The sequence below is a fragment of the Schistocerca piceifrons genome, chromosome 1 (assembly GCF_021461385.2).
Source record: "Schistocerca piceifrons isolate TAMUIC-IGC-003096 chromosome 1, iqSchPice1.1, whole genome shotgun sequence".
NCBI classification, from domain to species: Eukaryota; Metazoa; Arthropoda; class Insecta; order Orthoptera; family Acrididae; genus Schistocerca; species Schistocerca piceifrons.
Genome location: NC_060138.1, coordinates 885934254 through 885955370, shown reverse-complemented (window position 1 = coordinate 885955370; position 21117 = coordinate 885934254). Strand labels below are relative to the sequence as shown.

The window sequence follows — 21117 nt, the reverse complement described above, 5'->3', positions numbered from 1 at the left end:
CAGAGTGAAGCTTCAAATGCTCAGAGTCAAAAGTTATACTCATTAGATTCACAATTAAATACCCAGAGTGAGGTTTTGAATACTCAGAGGGAAACTCTAAGTGCCCAGAGTGAAACTCTAAATAGTCAAGCAACAAAACTAGGTTTGCTAAATGCCAAAGTTGACTCGCAAAGCAAAGAATTTAGTAATCTATATGAAGGCATGGGTGCTCTTAAGACTTAATTTGATGCCTTAAATAGTAGAGTAGAGAATTTAAAAATAGATGTAAAGAATGAATTTACTAATTCCTTGACCATTCAAGTAAGTCAAATGTTTACCAACCTTATTCAGAAACAGAATGACAATTTCCGAGATTTGTCAAAAAGGTTAGAATTTAACATTGAAGACAGATGTAATAATGTGGAATCCAAAATTAAGGAAAAGTTAGGATCTTTTGAAAATGTGTGCAGTGTTAAGTTTAATGTTGTAAAGCAGGGATTGAATACTTTGAAAGAGAGTGTAGATAAGAATAATGAATTAATACTGAATATTCAGTTGCAAATTACAGGTGTCAATACACAAGTAGATAATGCAGAAAGAAATTTCAAAGAGAAAATAACGAACTCTGATATCATAAAGGTAATTAGTTTTGAGGAACAATTTGAAGAAATTATAAATCGAAAAGTCACCAAGAGAATAACCTCTGGAAATATATTGCCTATTCTGTCTTCCGAACTTAGTGATACCAGGAAGGGTATAGACAACTTGTGGAGAAAATTCAAGCTTATCCAGGATAAAGTAGAAAAAGGAGTAACGTCACCTAATGTGGTGTTAACTAGTGAAACTGTAACTGATTTACAATTGGGGGCGGGGGGGCTAATTCAGGGTTTTCCAGACAATTCCCTGAAATTAAGCCAGACAGAGATGTACATCCAACCCATTTCTTAAAAGGTTTAACCAAGCATTACCAAAACATAGGGAAGATTCTAAGAAAATCGAATTTGCTGTGGGGTTCTTCTAGGGGCAGCCTCAGAATGAGGAATGGTAAATACTGAGAAGTTTTCCTCTTGGGAGGACTTTCAAAAGAAATTTAAAGACAAATACTGGGCTACCTGTGCACAAGAAAAATTAATATCAGATCCATGAGACCCAGGTGGAGTCATCTATCCCCCAGGGATATTAACATTCCGAGTTAATGAGCGGAGTAACGACCATTGGATCCTGAGCTGTTTTCGGTGTTTTTTCCAAATAGTTTCCTGCACCAAATTCCTTTAAAATCTAGAACTATTCTGTAATCTTATTGCTTAGAAAACCAGATATGACTATGAAATAGAGAACAACTTAAGAGAATCAAAAAAAGTGACATCTAGACAAAATAAACTAAATAGAGTATTATATTTGTCAAAAATATAATAAGATGTGACTAGCTGAACAACTGTTATACTATAGTGAATAGATTTTCTATTTTGTATAGAGTATTTTATACCTTTTATGTGGTGTAATATAGATGGGTGGGTTTGTACAAATTTTGAAAGGGGTGGGTATTGTAGCTAAAAGCATGATTTACAAGAACAGATAAATCATGACTTACACAAAACACACATCACACCTTTCAAACAACCCTCACAAACAAGTGTGCCTGATTTTTCATCATTTGCAGTTTCCATAGGGTTGCTAGGATTTCCTTCAGGGACCTCAAAAGGTGAAGTTGGGACAAGTCCGTTCTGTAGGTGACGATTTAACACCAAATCTCCTCCAACATCTCACTCAGGTACCTGAGGGGTAGGGATTCTAGGGAAGGAGGGTGGGAAGGGTTTCTTGTCTTTGGGGCTACCATCTTTCTCTTCTTTGATCCAAGCATTCATATCTATTTTTTCCTTGCTTACTTCTCATTTGAAGAGACTGTCTATTTTTTCCCTCTTCCCATATTCACAAACTTCTATCACTGAAGTCCTTCCTTATTTCCATAGTTACTATAAACCTAAATCTTATCTTTAGATAAGAAGGCCGAAGAATCACACTACACAAACACACATCCACATATACACAAATATACACTTCTACACAAACATTAAATCACATAAGAGGAAGCCTGTCACAATGTGAGAACTGCCAGGTGTTATAGGGAAAATGTGTGTACTTATGGAATCATGCACGCATATATAGGAAGCTATGACGGTTCTACATTGACTATGCATAAGGAGAGGTGCAGATACATAACAAACAACTATAAAATAGTAACGAGTAATGGATAAATAAGAGAGAGAAAGAAAATGAAAGTAGGAGTAGAATTAGTCATGTTGATCACTAAGTAATGTCAGCGTAATGAATACTCTGATGAACTGAAGGATAGTGGGGTGTAAATAGTATATGTAGACATAGTATCTATTGTTCAAAAGAGAACAGAGAATTGTTTTGGAAAGGAAAGATATTATATAAATATATGTAAGAAATGTATATTGTTAATATATGAAATGTTATTATGTGTGGTATTATTTGCATAATGATTATGAATAAAATATTGTGTGTCCGATCTGAGGAGGGGATATGTAGTGATTTGAGAATTTCTGTGTACATTCTAGAGCCACTCAGCCTTCTACCATCTCGAACACACAACATTCTGGATATGAGTGTGGGATGGTAGAATCCTACCTACTGCATGTCACATGTTTGTGTGTGCAAGTTTAAAATCAGTCGTGGGAACATGAGTGTGTAAGGATGAACCATGGAGTTTATATGCAGCTCTGCATTTATTGTATCATTGACTATTGTTATTAAAACAAGAACAGTTGAAGAAGTACTCTTATGGACTCTTAACGCAACCTTGTTAGAGGCAAGACTCATTTTATGATTCATGTTAAGAAAGGTCATAATGTCCAAGCCAACTTTCTGTAAACTGTAACTCAAATTGTTTCTAACATCCGATTGTACAAGAGACTTGCTGGAAGTTACATATTCATGTGGAAAGTGAGATTTTTTTATTGTGTATAGAGGTCAAATACATCATTAGTTGACAAAAAGTAAGGTTTGATGTCTACTAATTTCATAAGTAGAAAGAGTCTAAAAATTCCTGTACCTAGCATTATTCAATGGAGAAGAGGTCAAGAGGGTTTCCAGGAGCCAGCTGTCCAGTATACAAGAATGGTTCAAATCCCAAGTAAGTAACCTCGTAAAGGAGTGGAAGGTGGTTTGAGGGAATAAGAACGTTAGAGTATGAGCACTAGCATTACCTGGGGCATGTGCTGCTTAGTTAGTTATAGCAACAGCAACCTCTTCCATATCTTCCACTGGGATAGGATGCCTACCTCTTTCAGGTGTGACATCAAGGTCACCACCATTATCAAATTTCATTATCACCTTCTTTAAACCATTTAATGACACTGGGCCTCTCTTCAGATATTTCAGTTAGTGATACTCTCTCGTTGCAGCACTGTAATTGCTGCCGTTCATATAAAACAATTTTACTAACAGCACACAGTCTCCCTGGTTGATAACAATACTGTTTGTTTACGTGATGGCTTGTCAAATGACAGCTTGTATGTCATACAGTGTACAGTGACAGATTTGCACCTGCTGGCCAAAAACTTGTTCTAATTTTTTTTTTTTTTTTCCATCATGAATCAATTCCATGTTAACACATTGGCATATGTCCCAAATTTTGCTGCATTTAATAATTACAGTCCACACTGGACCTCCATGAGTAGCTGCACTTTAATTATAACCACCTGAAACTTTCTTCCAGGAATGCTAGACCTGCAAATTATGTAGGAGAACTTCTGCAAAATTTGGAAGATAGGAGATGAGATACTTGTGTAAGTAAAGTTATGAGGATGTGTCTTGAGTCGTCCTTGGGTAAGTCAGTTGGAGCACTAGCTCTGCTGCCTTCACCATTGCATCCCTCAAAGCTACCCATTCTTCTTCTACTGTATTTCTTTCCCTCATTGTTGTCAATCGTTCCCTAATGCTCTCTCAAACTCTCTACAACCTCTGGTTCTTTCAGTTTATCCAGGTCCCATCTCCTTAAATTCCCACATTTTTGCAGTTTCTTCAGTTTTAATCTACAGTTCATAACCAATAGATTGTAGTCAGAGTCCACATCTGCCCCTGGAAATGTCTTACAATTTAAAACCTGGTTCCTAAATCTCTGTCTTACCATTATATAATCTATCTGATACCTTCTAGTATCTCCAGGATTCTTCCATGTATACAACCTTCTTTCATGATTCTTGAACCAAGTGTTTGCTATGATTAAGTTATGCTCTGTGCAAAACTCTTCCAGGCGGCTTCCTCTTTCATTTCTTAGCCCCAATCCATATTCACCTACTATGTTTCCTTCTCTCCCTTTTCCTACTCTCGAATTCCAGTCACCCATGACTATTAAATTTTCGTCTCCCTTCACTACCTGAATAATTTCTTTTATCTCGTCATACATTTCTTCAATTTCTTCATCATCTGCAGAGCTAATTGGCATATAAACTTGTACTACTGTAGTAAGCGTGGGCTTCGTGTCTATCTTGGCCACAATAATGCGTTCACTATGCTGTTTGTAGTAGCTTACCCGCATTCCTATTTTCCTATTCATTATTAAACCTACTCCTGCATTATCCCTATTTGATTTTGTGTTTATAACCCTGTATTCACCTGACCAAAAGTCTTGTTCCTCCTGCCACTGAACTTCACCAATTCCCACTATATCTAACTTTAACCTATCCATTTCCCTTTTTAAATTTTCTAACCTACCTGCCCAATTAAGGGATCTGACATTCCATGCTCTGATCCGTAGAATGCCAGTTTTCTTTGTCCTGGTAATGACGTCCTCTTGAGTAGTCCCCGCCCGGAGATCCGAATGGGGGACTATTTTAACTCCGGAATATTTTACCCAAGAGGACACCATCATCATTTAACCATACAGTAAAGCTGCATGCCCTCAGGAAAAATTACGGCTGTAGTTTCCCCTTGCTTTCAGCCTTGGATAATATAGCAGAAATAAATGTTTGAAGTTGGACAGGTGTAATTCACATTGTTCAAACAAAATGTTTGTGTGAACTTAACTTCTTTTCATTGCTCCACTGCAGTTGATTTTGCTGTGATTTTCTTAAGTTATGACAGGTCAAAGAACACCATGGTTCTGCAATAACATGAGAGTTCAAAAAGTGATTCAACTGTACTCAGATTTAGAACTCTGAATGTCCTTTATTTCTTGACTTGATGTCACATCATACAGTGCAGCTCAGAACCTCACATTGTGCTACTCTCCTCATGCATATCTTGCATCACTTACATAAATTTGCTGACAGTCGGAACATTGTTCGTTAATTACAATCACAGAAGTTGTTTACAATTACAGAAAATATTATTCAGTGGTTACAACTGAGATGCATTAAATAGGACGCAAGCTCAAATATACTAGCCCTATCCATCATTTCCATGGAAAATAAGAGAAATGATTCAGATAAATAATAGTGATTACATTTTTGTTAATTGCACTGAAACTACATGATCCCAAATATTCCTATCATGTTTACTGCTGCACACATGAGTACATTATTTTTTAATGTAGGTGGAATTTCAATACGTAATCCAGTAGGCTAAATTAACACTTTGTTTACATTCTCAGTTTCATTTCATATTGTGAATTACAGTAATTATGAAGTAATCAGATGTAGCCATGTCAAACAATAGTATATCAAGTTGACAGTATGACAAACAGGTTTTTAACATTATAAAATATAGTGTATGTGGCACTTTTTTGTTCTTCATTTGTTTGTAAACATATAGGAGTAATTGCAACTAAACAGATTGGCGTTTCATGTTCCTACAAATGGATAGTGAATACTCTGTCTTGAAGTTGTTGAAAATTGCAGTGCTGAGCTCAAAAGATGAAATTACATATATGAGTCCTCCCTAATGATATAACAGTTAATCAAGTGATCCAAATTAGTTTTGAAATCATACGAAACATGGGCTGTAACCTATCAGGATGACTCCCGTTTTTGTCACTGAAGGGTAGCACTAGGCAATGAATGTCTATGATAGGCTGGTATCTAATGGGAGGTTGATAGTGAGGGAAAGACTGGATGATAGAAAAGAAGTAAGATAGGAGTGACAAGAACTGAGGCAACACAGATAATGATCTGATGTGTTGTTTTTCATAATTTGGTACATATATAGCTATTTGTTTATGTTTTTTTGAGGGGAGGAAACTGTAAGTCAACATAATTTTCATGATAATGCATATTGTAATCACGTTTATGGACATGGAGTAATGACACATTTGATAAAATAGAATCTGATTCTCATTGAATACAATGTTATGATATACAATGTTGAGTTACTTAAGAATAGAAGTGTCTTTATCAGAATAATTTTTCAGATAATTATCCTTAAACATCCTGCAAATCAACATGTCAGTGAGAAGTAGTAATTTTTTTCATCTTTCTGAAGGGATATTATATTTATTTTTGTTGTACTTTACCATGTTTCATTGACTTTTTAAATATAAGAACTTTCATACAGAATTACTTTATTGACAGTTTGCTATAAGAAGACTGCCTAATTTTGGAGTGATGGAAGTTAGTGTTTGGGTTGGTGTATCATGTAGTTCTACTGAATTCTTTCAACATTGGAGGCCAGGCATTCCGTTACAATACATATGACTACAAATTGTACAATACTTGACAGCAGAAACTGCAAACTATTAATATATAGATATTTATAAGTTCTGCATGAGGATATAAAAGTAGGTATAGAGTATGAAATAAACTATGATGGTCAACAGAAAATGTTGAAGTTTGCAGGGGATACAAACCTTTGCAACTAAACACAGCAACAATTACCTTATTACACAGTCTGTTATTTGTCAAAATAGTTTTATTTACCAAAAAAAAAAAAATGAAACTTCTCACTCCATACATTATTTGTATAAATTATTGTTAGCCTCCTACTCTGGCTGACCTTCACTGTCTCTCCCACCATTCAGACTTATCACCACTAATAAATCCTCTCTGTATCACTTACTCATCTGTCTACATATCTAGCATTTAATTGTATTTAGCAGTTTTCCTAAATTGCCCTTCGTACTTACATCATTGTTCATTAACATTTTTGCATGATTATAAATTTCCTGTTACTTCTTAATATTACCTTGACTTGTTCATAACTATCCTTTATCCATTAATTGGTTGAATTTAGATAATTATTGAGAGACTAAGATTTTGAATCAGGGTGATCCATTACCATTTTATTCTATCTTTTTGTGTAATGACTTAGTGTGCCACGATGTACAATCTTTCATGGTATTATCTTCTCCTTACACTTTTTCCACATTTTTTGTGTAATTTAATTTTTTTTTATTATTTATTATTGTTATTATTATTCAAGCTTGGGCCCTAATGGACCACAAAGTGTACAAAAAGGGAAATTTTTGGAGTTTTAGCTTTCCTTTTTGGGAATATTACTTTCATGGTCTCAGAATGGACTCTTCTCCTGTCATCTGACAAAAGTGTTTCTGTCTTTTTGGATTTTTCTGCCACATTAAGTGTCCATTTGTAGAATTTATACCTAAAAATCCCTCTTTCTAGGATATCAAGTTGTGTTATTCCTGCTTTTTGAAGACTTCTTTCGCTGCACTGAACCATTTTATTGTTTCAATTTTAGCTTTACTGCAACTTTTGTAGATTTCCACAATGTATCTAGTCAATCTACCTGGTTCCATTCTCTTAATATACTTGTAGTATTTTACCTTCATTTTTTTGTATCAAATACATGTTGGTATATGTTTCAGTTTACTTGTCTGCTGTCAGCTTATATGTTTTTTTAGCATAATTTGGACCTAATATTTTCTGATTACTTTTATTTCTCTCTTTTTGAATTATTTAGAGTTTCTACATGTTGTCTTTATGTTTTTTGAGGTCCCTCTCTTCCACAGTCACATTTTACAAGTAATGTGGTCTTAAACTGTTTTTTGTAAAAGACAGCATAACTCTCACATTAGTTCTCTCTTTCTGTTTAAAATGAGTGTTTCATTCCCATAAAGACACCCTGCTTGTCATATGATTCTTTTATGCACATGTTCAAATGGCTCTAAGCACTATGGGACTTAACATCTGAGGTCATCGGTCCCCTAGACTTAGAACTACTTAAACCTAACTAACCTAAGGACATCACACACATTCATGCCAGAGGCAGGATTCGAACCTGCAACCGTAGCACTAGCGCGGTTCCGGATTGAAGCGCCTAGAACCGCTCAGCCACACCAGCCAGCTTTTATGCACATGTCTGTCAACAACTCAATGTTGCTGCTTTTTGGTGAGTGCACTCTTACACTCCTAATTTTTTAAAGACATCTTTTGTAACTCTGAAGTTTGTTTCTGTTTTGTGGTAATGAATTTTGTAACCATTTTGTTGCAGACTTGTCCCCTGCATGGGTTTGCCTAAATATTTGAACAAAGAAACTCTTGTCTTATTTCCACATATAATTTTTTAAAATTTTGGATGCCAGATTGCTGATACTATATACTTTTGTTTCAAATTAAGGAGAGTAGTCTTTCATTTGCAAAACCTAAACATCATGTATAATTATGACAAATTCATGTTGGTCCTATCAAAGTTGCTTCAGTGTGATAGTTACATGTAGGAAGTTGCATTTGCCTCAATAGATTTCAATAGTACAACTTACCCAGAGCTCCCAATCGATAGTTGAATGTGACAAGTACAATGTCCTGATCCATAAGGTATTGTGGTCCATGCAATGCGCTGTTCCCTGTGCCTCCATACCACCCTCCAGCATGGACCCAGACCATAACAGCTCTCTTAGGATTGGCATCTTGCATTGGTAACTGAAAGGATATAATATGAAATTCAGACACGAAAGAATGTGATTTTCGTAATTCTGAAGTATTTTGCAGTCCTTGTTAATTCGATCAAGGTCTTTCAGAGCTGCAACATTTGATGTCTTTTTCTGTGGTCTTTCTTAAGCCTGTTGCTGGAGCCTCCTTTTCTGAGGTTATCTGGCTGTGCTGTTTAACTCTATCTGAGCTCCATTTAAAGAAACCTTTCCCTAGCTCCATTTAAAGAAACCTTTCCCTCAGACTACAGCTGTAAATGTACACTGATGTTACAGAGTCATTTCTACAATGTAATTTCAACAAAGTAAAATACTTTAGAAACAACTACTATCAAACAGATACCTGCCACTAAAATGTGGTTTACATGACAACAGTGCACCCATGTTCCACAATGGAGTTCTTGCTGTTACTGTTTGAATAAGGTTGGTTTGATCAAATTCCATGAAACTGGTCAGTAACTTACAAGGTTTACACAAACCAGTTCAAATTGTTTAACATAATGACCATTCCTGGAATATATCTTTTTTAATAGGCCTACATAGAAAGCAGAACTTCAAGTTATTCAGTATGTAGTGTGGTGTATAAACAAATAACACCAGACAAAGAAAGAGTATTTGTCTAATTGGATGGGGTTTCTTCCTCTGCACAGAATGACCCCTTCCTGTGTAGTGCCTGAGAGCTGTCTCTTAATTGTATCTGTTGAGCATAGATAACTGTAATTTATGTGTATATAGTGTTGTATCATATATGTATTGTGTGATGTTGAGAGAATGGAGAGGGTTAAACCCAGTGGCAGCATACAGCCTCCACTCAATGAATAGCACCAATAGAATCACCAAGCTTAATAACCCCATGTGGCAGATGAATTGCTATCAACAGTGTCACAAGACCTCATTCAATTGGTCACTGCAGAGAGGTTTGGAATTTAATCCAGGATATTAGAGCAAAGTCTGGTAATCAGGAACTTGATGCCAAGAAACCACAGCAACTAACACTTTAACTAAGTAATAAACAGTACTTTGTGTTTAGTACTAAGTACATCTGTATGTTAATTATTTACTAGCAGGTGGAATATTGACATCTAAATACTGGCAATGATGACAGAAGAAGAAGTAGGAAGAAAACTGAGAAACAGTTCTCGAAGAAAGTCACTGCAAAAAACTGTGTACTAACATTCTGACTAGATAATAACCTTTAAGGAGGCAGTCATGCCTTGAGGTAGTTGGGCCTCAGCACCTGTAGACAACAGTGGTCCTGTGTTTATGTGCTGTGTACGTATGAATATGTATACTTTGTGAACATTTGATCAATATTTCACTGTAACATATACACTTGCTCAAGTTCATAATATGTAAATACACCAAAAAGTCAATAAACATATAGATTTAATAAATATAAGATGAGTACATGATGGTCATCAGAGAACTGTTATGGTTATTGAAGGGAAGAGAGTAAATGTGAACTCTTGTTGGTGTGCACGTTTACTTTTCCAAGACTTCCTTTACCATTGTTGTTTGTGCTTTATTTATATATTTATTTATCCATCCATAGATAATCAGGATTGTATGGATGTTGTCAACATAAGTATATACAATAGGCACACAAATTTATAATTATCACAATCAGAATTCATGAATATTGTAACATAGACACATTGTTAAACCACTTAATAACACAGTTGATAATTTTTATATATATCTATATATTTACATCATTCCAAGTAATCCTTGACAATATAAAAACACTTTACAAAGAAATATTTTTTTAGTGATTTCCTGAAGTTATCTATTTTGCTTAGGTCTTTGATCCCTTTTGGAAGATTGTTGTACAATTTAATTCCATTATATAACATGCTATTTTGAGTTTTTGATTTGTTTTTCCTATAGTGGTGTAAGTGTTGTATGTTTCTGGTTTCATGTGCATGTACTGGCATGTGCACGTGCATATACTGTGCATGAACTGGTAAATGTGTCTTTTATGTATATTACTGTCTGCAAAATTTATTCACACAGAACTGTCAATATATCCAAAGATTTGAATAACTCTGGGCAATGGGATCTATTGCTACTTTTCACTATGATTCGTATGGCCCTTTTTTGCAACTTAAATATTGTTTGTCTGTTCCACTCTGTCGACCCCCAGAAGGATATGCCATAACTAATTATAGAGTGGGCATACGCAAAATATGCAGTTCTAGTACATGAGCTACTACATACTGAATTTATTATCCTAAGTGCATAGTGTGGTGTCACCGCCAGACACCACACTTGCTAGGTGGTAGCCTTTAAATCGGCCGCGGTCCGTTAGTATACGTCGGACCCGCGTGTCGCCACTGTCAGTGATTGCAGACCAAGCGCCGCCACACGGCAGGTCTAGAGAGACTTCCTAGCACTCGCCACAGTAGTACAGCCGACTTTGCTAGCGATGGTTCACTGACAAATTATGCTCTCATTTGCTGAGACGATAGTTAGCATAGCCTTCAGTTACGTCATTTGCTACGACCTAGCAAGGTGCCATTATCAATTGCTATTTATCTTGTGATGCATGTACCATCAGACCAATGTTCACCAATTATGGATTAAAGTTAAGTATTCCAACAGCTATGTACTTTATTTGCTAGACTCAAATCCTTTAACTGTTCCAGACCTCACGCCAGCCTGCATGAGCTTAAACGCGTGCCTTTCGGCTACCCGTCATTGTGGATTGGTTGTCTTGCCAGTCGACAACACATAGCATGCTGAAGCAAACACAGAAACAGAGAAAAAATTTTTAGAGTACAGAAGTGTATAATAAGAGTAATGAGTAGTGTAAATCCAAGAACATCATGTCGAAACCTATTCAAAAAATTGGGCATATTAACCACAGCTTCTCAGTATATTTATTCCTTAATGAAGTTTCTTGTAAATAATACATCTCTTTTTCTAACTAACTGCTTAGTACACAGTATCAATCTAGGAATAAGAACAATATACATAAAGATTTAAAATCATTTACTCTTGCCCAGAACGGAGTCCAGTACTCAACAACACATATTTTCAATAAGTTACCAGCAACCATTAAGAGTTTAGTTTCAGACAAGGCACAATTTAAACATAATTTAAAAGAATTTTTGGTGGCCAACTCCTTCTATTCCATCCATGAGTTTCTCAACAAGAGCAGTAGGTGATTTTAATGAAAATTTATTATACCTTAATTTTTGACAATACTTGGTTGTAACAGCCAAGTAACTACCTACTGTGTGCATGATGGATGTATGGAAATCAGATGTAAGTCTTAAGTCTGTAAATAGTGGAAGTTTAATTTTAAATATTGTACATAGTCTAACTGTTCTTAACTGAGGATCACTGAAATGAATAATTTACTTTAATTTTTCACAATACTTGGTTGTAATAGCCAAGAAACTAGCAAATATCTGAATTATGGATTTAATGAAAGCAGTTGTAAGTATTAAACCTGTAAGTATTAGAAGCTTAAATTTAATTCATGTACATAATTTTACTGTTTATTGACTGAGGATCATTAAAATTAATGAAACTCAAGTTTTTCTAATTACATTTTTGTGATGTGCTTATCTGACATGTTCCACACCCAGGAGGATTCCCTCTTTTATGGGTCTATGGAATGAATAATTAATCTAATCTAAGCTATTCGATTTCCAAGTACCGCAGTGTGCTTGGACCAATTTAGTTGAGATTCGACATGCATGGCTAAAAATTTTGTTGATTGTACACATTCTGTGTGCTCGTCATTAACTTTAAGCTTGGTACTGTTCAGTTTTCTGTTTAAGTGGAAACTAATACTGTTGTTTTTTTTTTTTTTTTTTTACGTTTAGGGTTAATTTGTTAGTCTCTATCCACTGGCACACATGCTTACGTGTTTCCTCAGCTTTTCTATTGAGTACACTTGGTGACTCATCTTTGATTTAGATGTTACTGACATCAGCAAACAGTGCTGATGTTGAAATTTCTTGGTAATGCTGATGCTGAAATTTTCTCAGATGGTACTTAGAGCATGTTGCACACTCATGCTCATAAATTAAGGATAGTGCTGACACATGGTGAAACAATGCTCTGGTGGGCAGTTTGTGGCTTTAAATCACCTTGGCACATAACAATGTGGTGCATTTGACCTGTGGTTGTTGCACGGTGGCACTGGCAGCAATCCACATATGTAGAGGTGTGTTGGTGCATGTCAGAGTACGGTGCAGCGAGTAAGTGTGCTGAGGTTTTCAGATGTAGTAATGGTGACTATGTGTTGAAAATGGCTCAAAGAACACATATTTACCTTAGGGGTAGAATACTAGGATGACTGGAGGTTGGTCAAACACATCAGGTTTTAGCATGGGCCCTACGTGTGCCACAAAGTGTGATCTCAAGATTACGGCAATGATTCCAGCAGACAGGAAATGTGTCCAGGCACTACAGTACAGTACGTCCACAGTGTACAACACCACAAGAACAACAATATCTCACCATCAGTGCCTACAGATGACCACGGAGTGCTGCAGGTAGCCTTGCTCGGGACCTTACTGCAGCCACTGGAACTGTTGTCTCCACACAGTCTACAGACGACTGAACAGACATGGTTTATTCGCCCGGAGACCTACAAGGTGCATTCCACTGACCCCTGGTCACAGGAGAGCCTGTAAAGCCTGGTGTCAAGAACACAGTACACAGTCACTGGAACAGTGGTCCCAGGTTATGTTCACGGACAAGTCCAGGTATAGTCTGAACAGTGATTCTCGCCGGGTTTTCATCTGGCATGAACCAGGAACCAGATACCAACCCCTTAATTTCCTTAAAGGGACCTGTATGGAGGTTGTGGTTTGATGGTGTGGGATGGGACTATGGTTGGTGCATGTACACCCCTGCATGTCTTTGACAGAGGAACTGTAACAGGTCAGGCATATCGGGACGTCATTTTGCACCAGTATATCCACCTTTTAAGGTGTGCAGTCAATTCCAACTTCCTCCTGATGGATGATCACACACGGCCCCTCCGAGCTGCCATCATGGAGGAGTACCTTGAAACAGAAGATATCGAGCGCAAGGCGTGGCCTACCTGTTCTTCAGACCTAAATCCAACTGAGCACATCTGGGATACTCTCGGTCAACATATTGCTGCACATCTTCAAACCCCTGCAACACTTCAGGAGCTCCGACAGGCACTGGTGCAATATTGGGAGGCTATACCCCAGCAGCTGCTCGACCACCTGATCCAGAGTATGCCAACCTGTTGTGCGGCCTGTGTGCGTGTGCATGATGATCATATCCCATATTGATGTTGGGGTACATGCACAGGAAACAGTGGCGTTTTGTAGCACATGTGTTTCGGGATGGTTTTCTCAACTTATCACCAGTACCGTGGACTTACAGATCTGTGTCGTGTGTGTTCTCTATGTGCCTACACTATTAGTGCCAGTTTTGTGTAGTGCCAAGTTGTGTGGCACCACATTCTGCAATTATCCTTAAGTTAGTTAGTTACGTGTTCCATTGATCAATATCACGGAAAACTGTTATGATGTGGAACGTGTCATATGAACAAGAAATGCACACAGGAAACAAGTTTGTTTTTTTTTTTTTTTCATTACAGTGTTATACCTATATATTTCTATTATCTATCCCATTCCCTTAAATGGCACAAAATGCATATATTATAGCTCCAGATTTATTTATTCATATTCAAGAATTCATTTATGAGCATGAGTGTAAATGATCACAGATCCTCCTTACAACCAATAGCCAGAACACTGCATCTTGTAGCTATTTCTTCAGTTGAAATCACTACATTGTTTTGTCAGGCTTTACAGCTTCCTACTGAAATGATGTCTGTAATTATGTTTTATACAAAATCACAGAGTGAAACAAAGTCAGAATCAAATAACAAATTACTCTTTTCATTAGAATCGAAAGTGACAAAGTAACCACAATGATAAAGAAAACCAAAAATATGTTTTTATAATATCACAGAACATGGCCATGCACAGAATGAATATTCATCTCTGGTGTGATCACATTATGAGTACTAAAACAAGGCCAAAAACAACTCTTAGTATAACAAGCTCACTCTTATCTACCCTCCCATTCTTCTTTGATTGAGCTTGTTTTTGAAGTGATTGACAGAGCTTTTCTATCTGATATAAATTTGTCTCTAGTTTCATAAGCAAATCTGCCAACTGTTTAGCAGAACAAACACAACAATCTTCTGTCTCACTGCCTTCAACACATTCAAATAAGTAATAGTAGTTAATGTGTATGTGTTTGGAACATTTCTGATGCTCTGCATTTTTAATCGCACGAACAGCACTTGGAGTTGTTGACACATGGTCTATCTCTAAAGTGATCAGTTAGTCCCTCAGAATTCTCTTTCACACAATAGACTCTATATCCAACTGTCTCGTGATTGCATGGTAATGATACCAGATCACAAGTTTTGTTCTTCTTAGGATACCATTTCCTCTTCCATTGCTTGCTTCCACTTTGATGACTGCTTTTTCAGAAGTTTGATACTGAAAGATAATGGCAGAACAGGTTATACCTTGATCTGAAAACAAGCAGATGCTCACAGATTAGATCATTCTCTCAGATTCATTCTTTTACTTTCTATTACTCATTCACTAGTAACATCCTATTCAGATTCATGGTGAACATCTTCAGCAGCATGTTTTACCAGGAAAAATGTAGCATCTCTCTCTTCCGTGTTTAACCCATGGGTTTCTTCTTCAATATAAAAGACATTGCAAGAGATTACAGCTTTCTATGACTCTGTATTGTAGAGACAGTAATTGTTACTATATCCACCAAAGCAAATCATGATCAATTTCTTCAATTTACTATCCCATTTTGATCTAAACTGATCAGGAAAATGTACATATGCCGACAATCCAAACCCCTTCATGTGTTATAAAGATGGAGGTTTTCCAAACCATTTTACATACAGCATCAAGAGTACTCATATCCAGGGACAAGGTGTGCCATGGCCTTCCCCTCACAGGGAAAGGAAAACTTAAAAGGTGATATTATGCAGGTTTTTAATAGGGTGAGAATGGGAACTTTTTTTTTGATACTTACAAGTCACCATTCATCATCCAAAATATTAAAAATACCTCACACCATCAGGTAGCCCTCCCTGCAAACTACTGTATGGGTATCCTTGCTTGGAATGATATTATTGTTTGCTTTACATAGTCATTGATTTAAGATAGGCACAGCATAATTTAGTGCTACACCTCATAATTTATGAAGACAACATAAGTGTGCACGAACAATGGACTTATTTTGTTGCTTAATTCTGTCATTCTGCTGTGTTGTATAGGACTTGTTTTCTCACAAATTTTTCCATTTTGCTTGAAATGATCTTCAAAATCCTTATTTATGAATTTGCTCCCATTGTCACTTCTCAGAACTTCAATTTTGTTTCCAATTTGTCTTTCAACACGTCTTCAAAACTCCAAAAACACAGGGAAAGGCCGTGCTTACTTTTAAAGACATATACAAACCTGTACAAAACACAATCATCCTCAAAAACTATGTACAGATCTGCACCTCCAAGAGTTTATTTTCTGATCCAACCAATCAAATTGGCATAAATAAATTAGTCAGGAAATTTTGATATTGATTTCTAATCTGAATTAAACAATACTGACATGGTTCGCATCAAAATTTTCATCTTTCTTCATTTTTAAACCAGTAATTAAATTCATATCATATATATTCTTCAGGCCTTTAAAATGGATGAATCCATGTCTCTCATGCCAGATCATTGTGGAATTTGAGGAAGCAGAATTTGCCTGTAGCACTTCTGGAAGTGTAAACAATATCTGATTATACTGATTGTCCATCTCAATTCCTTATGCAACTAGAACTGAACTGCAAACTCCATTCTCTTGCAATCAAAAATAACTTTCGTTCCTCTTTTTGTGACTGCAACCATGGAAAATAAATTTCTGAATAATGTGTTTTCCAAAGTGCGAGGTTGCTATTTTCTCTCAACTAATGACAAAACTCCAGTGGACCCAATGCCTTCAGTTTTAACAATCACATTGTCTTGAATTCGAACATAGGAGTCATCAGGTCTGCTGTTGGAAATGTTTTGGGACTGGGTTGCAAAGTGATATTTCCAATTGATATTACTTGTGAAGGAAAGCAGGTCCTTCACCAAAGCAGCATGATCAAATTTGGGTTTAGAGCTGAAAGTGAGACCCTTAGATAACTGTTTCTTGTGATTATGGGTTATTCTTTGTCTGGGAGGCAGTGGTGAAGCCGAATCTCATGCCACTTTCCTTGATGTTCATCTCATCTCCACCAAAGTCCAGCTACACACTTCCATCCACATTAAACCTACCAATTAACAGCAGCACTTACATTTTGACAGTTTCCATCCTTTGCATGTCAAACATTCCCTCCCATACAGTCTTGGCATCCAAGGCAAATATTTACAGCAATACACCACCATTCTCACCTCAGTCTTCACTGAACATAATTACCTCATCAACCTGGTTCAAAAGGAGATTTCCCAGGCCATCACATCCAATCCTGGTACTGCTGATACCTTCAAAAAGCAACTTCAGAGCACACCACTGGTGACTCAGTGTTATCCTGGTCTGGAATGTATTAATCAGCTACTTTTACAGGGCCATGACTTCCTAAAATCATGCCCTGAAATGAGATCCATTCTGTCTGAGATTTTGACCACCACACCTAGAATAGCTTTTTGTTGCCCTTCCAATCTCCACAATATTCTTGTCAGACACTATGCTCCTTGTGCACACATCTCCCTACCCTATGTCTCCTACTCATGTGACCATCCCCACTGCAAGACTTGCCCTGTGCACCCTCCTGCCACCACCTATGGCAGCTCTCTAACTGACAAAACATATACTATGAAAGGGAGAGCCACGTGTGAAACAATACATCATGTACCAGCTGTTATTTAAACACTGTTTGGCCTTTACATTGGCATGACTACCACCAAATTATCAATTAGGATGAATGGGCATAGACAGAGGGTGTATACTGGCAACACACAACATCTTGTCGCAAAGCATGCTCTACAACATGACAATTGTGACATCGGCATCTGTTTCACCACACACACCATCTGTATTCTTCTGCCATACACCAGTTTCTCAGAACTCCGCAGGTGGGAACTAGCGTTACAATATGTCCCTGGTTCTCGCCACCCACCCGGCTTTAATTTATGTTAATTTCTTCTGTCTCAGCATATCTTCACAGTAACTACCCTTTTCTTTACTCCATTTTAGTTTTCTACATCTTTCATTGTCTATTTTTCACCACCTCCCTCTGACCTCTGCTACATACAGTGCATTTAGCTTTTCACTCTTATTAACTCATGCATGATGTTTAAGCAGAAATCTCTGTCTTGCATATTACCCTGTCTTCCACATTTAAGCTCTCATGTTTTCAAATATCATCCGATGCAGTCCCCAACAATCAGTCCTTCCTTTTCATCCTGGCACAATATTACTTGCTCGATATAGCAAACACATCAGTTCTACTGCTTGAGGCATACTGAGCTGTCTACAACTCATACTAGATGAACATATTTTATTTAGCAATTCCATTTTGTATAGTATGCTAATGTGTGAAATATTCAACTCAAAGATCAGGCTTCTTTTTAAACAGTTTCCCATATCATTTCTTTTCACATATATTTAAATTCCAAAGTACCACAGGAGAACCTACACGATGTTTTATATAAGATGAAGTAAGTTGTGGTAGTAAGGAAAATTCCGCTACTGCTTTACCAAAATATTTCTTTTGTGTGTGTGTGTGTGTGTGTGTGTGTGTGTGTGTGTGTGTGCGTGTGTGTGTGTGTGTGTGTGTGTGTGTGTTTTGTCTAGATCCATAAATTATAATGAATACTATCACCAACCCACCTTACCGTATAGAAGCACTGCCAGAACAGAAGCATATATTAAGTAAAAATTGTATGAGGCAAGGTATTAGCATAGTTAACATCAGAGTAATTTTGCAATATTTATAAATGATGACAATATAGGATGGTTTTCTGGATCATTGTTCATTGTAACAAGCCCCATGTGCAGTGATCTTCACTGGTATACACATCTTCCAAATATCTAATGTTCCAGTATAATTCAGAAATATTGGCCTAGATATAAAGTCATTACTCCTTCTCAGACTGATTCATTTGTCAGCTCAGTTTGTGAATAGCGCAGTACCACAACACTAAGTATTATAATCACAGCCTTACCTGAGGCTACCTGACAAAATGTGCAATGATACAGTACATTATTCTATACCCTGTTGTAAAGGAAGAAAAACTGCCTTCAATTATCATTCAATGTAAATACAGAGAATTCCTCATAAATTCCAATTAATACTATTACTCAGCATCACCATCAACTTACAAAAACATTTGAGTACTACCAACAGTAACCATTACAACAACATATGAAACATGAAATTTTTGTCTTAGTACTGTTGTCATAATAATGGATTTTTCAGAAAGACTGGTCAGTAATTGTCTTTACGAGTTGCAGCTCCCAACACCACTAATAAAAACACTTAAAACTGTAAGTAGTACTACTAGTTTACAGAACAATAGGTTATCTCCTCAGAAAAGAGAGAAGAATTGGTTCTGAGAGGTGGATATATATATTAAAAAAAAAGGTGTGGGCCAGAGCTCACTTAGATCCTACAGTGAAAAAAGGCCTATCTTTAACAAGGAAGAAGAGGGCAAAGATCTTCCTTCTCATAACAGATGGATATCTGTTAGCCTCCCCGAACCAGTATGTCCTTACATCTACATCTACATGGATACTCTGCAAATCACATTTAAGTGCCTGGCAGAGGCACATCCCGAATGAGAATCTATTGTTCAAAATTAATGAAGTAACCTGCAACAGGTGATTCTACCTCTTAATGTGTAACTTGACTTGCTCCACATCCCTGAAGGCTCTCTTTCACAATGGAATTTACAGCATATAATGTGTGACAGAATGAAAAAAATGAATGAATAGCTGGAACTATTCTTTTCCTATTTTAACTGCTGGTATCAGCAGTACTAAAAGTTGCATCTTCTAATGGTAACAACTGGTCCACCTTTCTGTCTCTTTGTGATTTTAATTTATTTTATGAATAGATTCCCCATTGTATATGATGAATTAGTGAAGCAAACATGGAGGAAGTTGAGTTAATATGTTGCATGGACATCACAGGCATGTACATCAATAGCTCGTTACATATTTTATTACAGTTGCTTGGATTCTAAAGGAAATGCTGAAAAATGTGAATTACCTTTGTTGTATAAACATTTAAAAATAGGCAGTCTTCATCAGTTGGTATAATGTAGTTCTCTTCTTGTGGACAAGCAAAACCATCTGCTGTTGCATTCACTGTTCCTTCCCAAGGTCCTATAGGAACAGGAGGCTGTATGTGGGAGGAAGCATACTGAATTAAAATTTGTTTGCTATTGATGAACATTTTCTATAAATTGGTGACAATAGGAAAGTAGAAGGATGTTTTGTTTTTTTATATGTGCATAAGATAATTAGATGAGTATTTTTCATTCAGCCCTGTTCACGCAGCTATGCAGCAATAAGTCAGTCAGTGAAGGAAGTACTACCGGGTGGTTGTAATTAAGGAGCAGCTGCTCAAAGAGTTCCAGAGAGGGCTGTAATTACTGTATGTCAGCGAAACTAGATACATATTCAAATGAATTAATAGGGAACCAATTTATGCTGGGGACTTGTGTCTGTATGTGTGGATGGATATGTGTGTGTGTGCGAGTGTATACCTGTCCTTTTTTCCCCCTAAGGTAAGTCTTTCCACTCCCAGGATTGGAATGACTCCTTACCCTCACCCTTAAAACCCACTTCCTTTCGTCTTTCCCTCTCCTTCCCTCTTTCCTGATGAGGCAACAGTTTGTTGCGAAAGCTTGAATTTTGTGTGTATGTTTGTGTTTGTTTGTGTGTCTATCGACCTGCCAGCGCTTTCGTTCGGTAGGTCACCTCATCTTTGTTTTTATATATATATATATATATATATATATATATATATATATATATATATATATATAAAAAAACAAAGATGATGTGACTTACCAAATGAAAGTGCTGGCAGGTCGACAGACACACAAACAAACACAAATATACAATATATGAATTTTGTGTGTATATTTGTGTTTGTTTGTGTGTCTGTCGACCTGCCAGCACTTTCATGTGGTAAGTCACATCATCTTTGTTTTTAGATATATTTTTCCTACGTGGAATGTTTCCCTCTATTTTTTATATATATATATATATATATAT

The 21117-nt window shown here is 36.7% G+C and overlaps 1 protein-coding gene across 2 annotated transcripts in view; it reads right to left on the bottom strand.

Annotated features, from left to right (window-relative positions):
- Positions 1-21117, bottom strand: part of LOC124792905 (esterase E4-like) — a 240405-nt gene that overhangs the window by 136630 nt on the left and 82658 nt on the right. For both annotated transcript variants that reach the window (XM_047257978.1, XM_047257979.1), the window contains exons 3-4: positions 20105-20236; positions 8657-8816 (exon numbers count right to left, since the gene is read on the bottom strand). In XM_047257978.1, coding sequence (XP_047113934.1) covers positions 8657-8816; positions 20105-20236 — 292 coding nt within the window. The remainder of the gene's footprint in view (positions 1-8656; positions 8817-20104; positions 20237-21117) is intronic.